Source organism: Arachis hypogaea, chromosome 12 (assembly GCF_003086295.3).
Source record: "Arachis hypogaea cultivar Tifrunner chromosome 12, arahy.Tifrunner.gnm2.J5K5, whole genome shotgun sequence".
Lineage (NCBI taxonomy): Eukaryota > Viridiplantae > Streptophyta > Magnoliopsida > Fabales > Fabaceae > Arachis > Arachis hypogaea.
Window position 1 is genome coordinate 118,222,335 of NC_092047.1, and position 8,891 is coordinate 118,231,225.

The 8,891-nt window shown below is 24.9% G+C and overlaps 1 protein-coding gene across 1 annotated transcript; it reads right to left on the reverse strand.

The window, feature by feature from the left end:
* Positions 1 to 4,875: 4,875 nt before the first annotated feature.
* Positions 4,876 to 6,355, reverse strand: LOC112728755 (E3 ubiquitin-protein ligase PUB24-like). Its single transcript, XM_025779037.3, has one exon. It carries the CDS (start codon positions 6,292 to 6,294, stop codon positions 5,050 to 5,052), a length of 1,245 nt encoding a protein of 414 aa, XP_025634822.1. The 5' UTR covers positions 6,295 to 6,355; the 3' UTR covers positions 4,876 to 5,049.
* Positions 6,356 to 8,891: the final 2,536 nt, after the last annotated feature.

Here is an 8,891-nt window from a genome sequence, read left to right on the forward strand (position 1 = left end):
TATATTATTTTTTAAAAACTAATTTGCCTACTGACTCGTTCAACTTCCATGGCATAATATTGGGGGTATAAGGCAAATTAATCCTTTTGGAAATTTAATCTAGTTGCAACTGCACCAAAATAATGAAAATCAGAGACAACGTGATTAATTTTCAGCTTCAAATTAAAAGAATCATATTTTATAAGAGATTAATTAATTCTTCTTCTTTTTTTAAGTATAGGTTATTGTTAAATGGCAGATTTAGCTTTTATATTCATGAATGTTGACCCCAAGAGAATCATTGAACGTTGACCGTTGATCTAACAATAACGTTGCACCATACATCTGTGTGTTGATTCGCTAACATGTCATTTTCATATTTGCCTTACTAAATTTGAAAGAGAACAGAAAGAATAATCTTAAAAAAATAGAAATTAAATAATAATAATAATAATAATAATAATAATAATAATAATAATAATAATAATAATAATAATAATAATAATAATATATTTTTGAGAATTTATAAATTCTTAATTTAACATAATAATTTTTAGATAAATATTTTTTTCCTTTGATATGTGAATTTATTTCAAATAATAAAGTATAATAGAAAACACAAAAATATTCTATACAAATAATTAATTAATAACTGATATTTTTATACACACCTAATATAATTATATATTGAAAGATTTTATTTAGTACATATCTTTATCCATATGTTGTTGAAAGTAACTAAAATATTGAAGGTCGTTTCATTTTAACATCATTATTTTTTTAACAATCAATACAAAATATCTTTTTGATTTGTTAATTAAAAAATAGTATAAATATACAATTAATTAATAACAATAAGTCTATTTTAATATCAAAAGTATTTGGTACATATGAATAATATTATTGTAAATATATTCATTTAAGGCTTATTAGAGCAACCAAAATTACTCTTCTCTATATGTCTATATCATTATGTTTCCACCATTTATTCTTCCCCCTATATTAAACCCTAATAATTAATAGATATAGTAGTTTATTTATAGAATAACTTTAATTTAAAGTAAGCATATAAGTGTTGAAAATTGAAAGCTGTTTTTCAAGTAGTCAAGTAGAGCTGTAAGCATAACCCGCTATTCACGATGGTCCATCAGCTTTTCTACTTCAACATTATCTTTAATTGCCATTGTTCATACCCTCAAGAAGCTTCCTTTCATCATTTTATTGTTGTCTCTCTATATTTATTTATTATTATTTTTCTGATTATTGAATCAAGCATCTTTAGAAATTTATAAAAAAGTTTAAAATTTAAAATTTTCTTAGTTTTTGCATAGTTTAAAATTTAAAATGATGTTAATTTGTTGTGTATTTGTGTATATATAAATTATTCTCTACATATGTCATTTATATTCACGCACTTCATACTGTTACTGTACATTTTTCTTTTTCTTGCTGCTGTATGTTCTTTTTCATTATTTTTCTTTTTCGTCATTGTCTTCATCAATACCACATCTTTCTTCTCCTCTTCCTCATTCTTTTTTCATTGAAATTTTTTCTCCTCCTTTCTTTTTCTCTTACAACAGTAATTCATATATATATATAGTTAGTCATTCTTCTTTATCTTCAATTGAATAAAAGATACACAAGTTTTCATTACATCCTCTCTCAATTTTATTACGGTATCAGAGGCTCTGACGATGATACTTCAATTTTTTCTCACATTTATTAAAAATTATGTCAAAATTCTGTTAGTTTGTTTCTATCGTTTAAAATTTAAAATTCTATTCATTTGTTTTGTATTTGTATATACATATAGTTAGTCATTTTTTTCTATTTTTAATTGAATAAGAATTATACAACGTATTCTCACAATTTTATTATGTACTCTCTCAATTTTATTAGAGATACTTTTCATAATATAATTTTAGACATGGGTTGGAATACCAAATTATACGAAAATAAATGTCGGTGTTGAAAAGTCTAGATATATATGAAGCTATTCATATTAACAAAGCTTAATTTTTACAAACAAAAATATCAAGTAAGGATAGGATTTTTAAAAACTAATGATTATGTAACATTATTTTACGTTTACCTATTTGAGGGATGAAATAAATGCAAAAATCAGTAATAATATTCTCGTCGAATGTGTTATCATACATTGTCTTTCAATACTAGAGGAGTTCAAATCTTGGAATTTCGTTGTTCACAACAGATTAATTTGTTCGCTTAGTTTAAAATTTAAAATTTAATTGTGTTTTGGATTTTTGTATATATAATTATATATGGTTAGTCATGTTTTCCTATTTTCAATGAATAAGAAATACACTAAATTCTCTTTACGTACTCTCTCAATTTTATTACGTACTCTCTCAATCTTATTACATATACTTTTTATAATATAACTTTAAACATGGGGTTCGAACAGCAAATTATACGAAAGGAATTGCAGGTGTTGAAAAGTCTGGATATTTACGAAGTTGTGTTGGGGTTCAATGATCAAATATGACCGTTTTAATTACTAATGGGATTCACCAATGCTTAGAGCGGCATATTCCCCGTAACCTTTAATTTTTTCTCACCTTCATTAAAAACTAAGTCAAAATTATGTTAGTATGTTTGTATAATTTAAAATTTAAAATTTTGTTAGTTTGTTTCGGATTTGTATATATGTATATATATAATTAGTCATGTTTTTTTATTTTCAATTAAATAAGAAATACATAAGTTCTCTTTACGTATTCTTTCAATTTTATTAGACATACTTTTAAATTTTATCATGTATTCTCTTAATTTTATTAAATATACTTTTAAATTTTATTATATATTCTCTCAATTTTATTAGACATAATTTTCATAATATAACTTTATATGAGATTCTAGTATCAAATTATACGGAAGAAAATGCGAGTGTTGAAAAGTCTGGATATATATGAAAGCAAGATTATCATGTAAAGAGAGAATTTTTAGAAATTAACGATTGTGAAAGATTTTGTTACGATAATTTCACTTATTTAAAGGATGAAATAAATGCAAAAATCAATAATAATATTTTGATTAAATGCTCTATTCTAGATTATTTTTCAGCACTAGAGGACATACGTAAAGAAAACATGTACGTGGAAAAGGAGTTCAAATCTTAGAATTTTGTTGTTCACAATAGGAGAGATTGAGTTCAGAATCAAATATAACAGAAAATAACTAGAAACAGTGAGATGAAGATTTTATTTTAATTGCTAAAAATTTCAATAAATTTTAATTTTTTCTCACTTTTGTTTAAAAATTGTGTCAAAAACTCTGTTAGTTTGTTAGTTTAGTTTAAAATTTAAAACTCTTGTTAATTTGTTTTGCATATATATATATATATAAGTTCTTTTTATGTACTCTAGTTATTTTAAATCCCAATAAATTTCAATTTTTTTTCACTTTTGTTTAAAAATTGTGTCAAAAACTTTGTTAGTTTGTTGGTTTAGTTTAAAATTTAAAACTCTTATTAATTTGTTTTGCATATATATATATATATATATATATATATATATATATATATATATATATATATTCTTTTCATATACTCTCTTAATTTTATGACGTACTCTTTTAATTTGATTTTATTATTAATGATTATTTGGTTCAATTTCTTCTTTCTATGTTAGCTATTAAAAGAAAAAGTTTTTTATATGCATGTTCATTAATGAAATAAATCCTTCAATAATTTTATAATTTTAATTTTGATGTAATTATATATACATGCATACCTTCACAAAGACATATTTATATATATAATCTTCTAATAATCATATTTTAAATTTTTTTTCCTAGGCCAATTTATCAAATTAAACACTAGTATTCCTTCTAAATGGGATAAAATTTTTGGCCATTAATGATACTTTTTTTTGTAGACTTTGTTAAACATTAAAGAGATACTTGGTTTTAGAAAATGTTTTTGATGTTTTCAATTTTATTATTTTTTATTTTTATGATTTTATAAAAAAATAAAATTAGTAAAAATAATATTTTTTTTATTTTTAATTTCTATTTGTACTATTTTTTATCAAATTCTAAAAATAAAATACACAAATCACACTGATCAGAAATTTCTGATTAATTACACAAATTTCAAATTTAGTCATACACTAATTTACATCATCAATGATTACTATCCATTGTGGTGATTTTGTTATGCTAACATAACGAATGTATGTGTTCCTTTTACTAAGAGATTAAATATACAATTTGATTGGTGATGATGGTGAATATTTTTTATTTTATTTTATTTTTTATTTTGTTTGTATATATCTACTTTTTAATAGAAATATCAATCAATTGGGTCAATTCGATCGGTTTAGATTTAATCTACTTAAATCTACGAATTATTCGAATTCTAAACATTGTTTTTAGCTTAATTTGTAAAAAAGAAGAATGTACTTTTTTTTTGTACTCTATCACATGAATGTCTTTCTTTATTTTTGTGATTTTAGGACTAGTATTATTGTTTTAGGAATACTCTTCTATTAAATTTAGGAAAACCTTCTTTCATATATGTTTTTTTTAATTGTTTTGTAGGAAATCTCACGGATCATTTTTATTATTAATATCATATATGAATGAAATTCTAACTTTGACTAAAAAATAGACCTTATTATCACTAGATATTTAAGAAGTTTAAATGATTATCAAGGGTAGGCCTCACATGATCATTAATCATGTATTAACATATTAACACAATAATTTAATTTAATTGTTAACAACTTATAAAAGTGTTACAATGATAGTAACTTAGAGTTAACCAACAAATTAGACTAAAATTTTTTACACTAATTACAATGTATCAAAACCAATGTGAATAGAAAGAAACCGTATATATATGTTACACTTGAGTGATACCTCCAAAAATTGCCATACACCAAGAAAAAAAAAACTATTATTATATGACAATTGCTTAAGCAAAGTATTGACATTTAATTGTCAATAATTAAAATACATATATAGGTTTGTACATTAATAAAGGAAAACATGTCATCAAATATATAATAAGTATGCATTTTTAATTAATTAATTAATTAATTAATTCACTTATGCAAACTTGCCAAAAAAAGAAGACTTATCAGGAAAACAAGGAGAGTTCCTCCAAACCTGAGAATGATTCTTAATAATTTCCATTGCTTTTTCTTTGATGTACTTTGCATGATCACTCTGAAGAACCAAACAAAGCTTTGCAACAGTTCCAACCTTCAACATCTCTTGAAGCACCAAATTTGTAGCAGAGAATTTGGATATCAATGATAGAATAATTATAGCTCTATCATCAACCGCCGCTGAAACCTTCAAAATCCTTTCAGTCAAAACCGCCATTGAACCTTTGTGACACAAGAATTGAGCTCTTCCACTAGCACATGAACATAGATGAAACAGAATAGACATTGTTAATTCAGTGATTATCTTCTCAGGTGTTCTCATTTCAATCTCAATCATCTCAAAAACTGCACCACATTCCACCATCATGATCCTGTTTCTTCCATACGCACAAGCACTTAGCAACACTTTCAAAGCGCCGCTAATACCTTGTTGTGTTACAACACCATTTCTCAAAACCTTCACAATCTTCTCAAAGAACTCAAATTTAAGCCTCTGAATAACACTTGAATCACCCCTTTGGATCAAGTTCTTGATCACTAGAACAGCTTGTGATTTTACAGTCGCCGAATTCTCCGAAAAATCGCACCCCAGAAGCCATGTTAGAGAATCCAACACCAAATCAAAAACATTCTCGGACATAAGAATCTTAACATCCTCGGAAGAAACCTTAACAAATTGTAACAAACTAAGAGCTTCTTCAATACCTTCACCAATTTGATTGATACCCTTTTTGTAACAATCCAACATGAACATGATCATGGCTTTTGGGACACCAGAATCAAGCAAACACTTCTTGTTCCTCTCATTTTCAGTTGCAAGAAGCTCCAATTGCCTTAAGCTCTTGATCTTCAATCTTGGATCCTTAAGATCCTTAAGGAGCTTCAAAACTTGAACTTTGTTAAGTGGGGGCTTTGGTGTTGGGATTCTATCAATTCCCAGTGAAGAATTTTGAGTGCACCATGCTTGGATCAAACGTCGAAGGGTATGGTTTGGTGTAAGATCAGAATCATTTGGTAGGGGCATTTTGGTAACTGGACATGTTGTGTTCTTGTTCTTGAAAAGCCATTTCTCAATGCTTTCTCTATCATATGTGATTCCTGTTATGGCAGTCACAGGATCCTTCATGATTTGAAGTGAAATTGGACATATGAAATATTGAGGAACTTCAATTTCATTATCCATGTGAATGTGATTCAAATATTTCTGAAGTGTAAAGTGTTCTATTTATTTTATTTTTTTTGTTTCAAAGGAAAAAAAATAATTGCAAGTTCTTATATGAAAATAAATGAGAGCGTGTGAAAGGAAGTAAAGGAAATTGATATTCAACAAGTGGTAAGAGATTGCGGCTAAAATTTAATGTATTAATAAATATTTAATTTGTTTAATTCATAAATATCATTGTTGAGAGAGACAAATTAAACTAATAAATACTTAAACAAATAATATACTGTTTTTTTAAATATATATAAATAAATTAAGACACATTTGAAATTCAAAAGATATATTTTGTGGAAGGAGAAGTAATTTTAAAAACTTGAATTAATTCCAAAAATTTCATAGTGGTCATCACTACTATCTCTTATGATTTTTTAATAAATAAATGACAAAATTGATTGATGAGAAAGTAGTTTGATGATGATTTGGTCTTGAGTCATACCGTCTAAATGAGCCAAATATAATTTATAGCATTCCATATTCTAAGGTATCAGTTCGGTGGTCAAAGGAGGAAAAAATGAAAAAGCGTTGGAAGAAAACAAGAGCCGGAATTAAAAGCAATGGGACTTGTGTATATACAGCCATGTAATGATGTTAGGCCTGTTTAGTCTTTTCCTAATTTAAATGTTTCCTTTTTCTCTGTTGTTTAAGAAAACATCAAACTATATTGTGTATATTAAACACCAATGTAAATTTGTGGAGTAGTCAATTTATTCGTCTATTTAATTAATGTCAAGATTTAAATGCTGTTTTGTGTATATAGTAATTTATTAACCAACTACATACTCTCATATGAAACTTAAATTTACGATAAATTAATTTTTAATCTGTTTGATTGGGAGATATCATAAATAACTAAAAATAAAAATATTATGTATATTAAAAGTAACCATTTACATATAATATATATAAAAATATATGTTAATTCATTTAATGATTAATTATAGTGTATATGTATATATGATCTTTTGAAGATTTTTCTCATGATCAAATATGTAAAAGTATTTTATCAAATAGATTATTGTTCTTTAATTTATGGGGATTGAAGTTTTAGCAACAATAGCAATTAATTCCACTAACGTGTAAATATATCTAATCACTAAAATTTGATGTAGCTTCCATTACACAAAATTCTTTGAAGTTGTGTCGGAAAAACAGGGAAATTGATTCTTCAACGTTTTATTCATCTTATATTTTGTGTTGAGAATATGTTATCATTATATTATAAAAAAATACTATTTATATATTAAAATTAATTATCGTATAGTTATATATAAATATATATTATTTAATTTATTTTTAATGTATATATATTTTATATTTTAATATATATTTTAGATTAATAATTAATTTTTGTGTTTAATTTTAATATACGCGTAATATAATACACGAATAATGCTCTTATTTAGCTGTAATTTTGATATCCTGGATGGACACTTATTTTATCACGTTTAACTATCTTCCATATAATAAAAATAATAAATAATAATAATAATAATATGTTATTACTTATATAAATTAAATATTGTTTTCTCATTCATGTTTTTGGTGGGCTTTCCTCTTTATTTCCCCCCTCTATCTCATTCTATATATTTATTAGTTAGTTTTATTTTCTATTAATTAATAATAATCTTAAAAACTCAATCACACTCTTAGCTAGGAGCACCTACCATTTCATCTAAATTTGTGCCCTGATTCCCAACAAGAATTGCGGTAATAAATTAAGCAAGGACATACTCTCACTCTCTTCTCTTTCTTTTGGTACATGGGAAAGGCTCAGTTCAAAATGTGTTATATTTATAATTATTTTTTTTGAATTATTAATCAATAATTTTCAATGTTTGATTTCCACAAAGTTTCTGCCAGAATGAAATGCCTAATAATTTGTTTATAATCTCGGTGGGAATCAATCATTTATGAAAACAAAGTGTGACCTATTTCTTACTATATAAAAATTTTAATATCATCACATGGTCAAGTTGCAACTATATAATATATCATAATTTATCTGGTTAATATAGTTTATTTTATTTCCCTGAATATTCTTGTTACTTAATAATAATTTTGCTGAGCATGTTACAATAACACAGGTTTCACATTATTATTTTAGTCAACCAAAAACCGTATCATATTCCAAATAGTTTGAAAATAAGGACACAATTAATTGTTATCATTGATTGTGTTCAAATTACATAAAAAAAATGTTAGTCAGAATTTCTTCAAAATTTTTCTAGCAACTCTCATAAAAATTACACCTCCTTTTCCTACCTAACTTGGAAATTAAAATATGTGAAAGTAGCATTTTGTAACGAAAATTGCACGCACGACTCAGATTAAACTTGAAAATAGTTCAACAAATAAGGACAATCATTGTTGACAATTTTTTTTATCTTAATATAAACCGAACAAGTAAACAATAAATAAAAGGAGATGCTCTCATAAAAACGTGTAAAATGTCTTTTTGTAAAAATACTTACCTGTCGTATTATTATTCGACGTAATAATGAATCGGTTATTTTTTAATTTTTTAATAAATTATAATAAAATCAATTTTTTTATAACAA

What these genes read in the sequence shown, in the direction of transcription:
- LOC112728755 (XM_025779037.3), bottom strand. Translation starts at nt 6,294, where the DNA reads ATGGATAATGAAATTGAAGTTCCTCAATATTTCATATGTCCAATTTCA.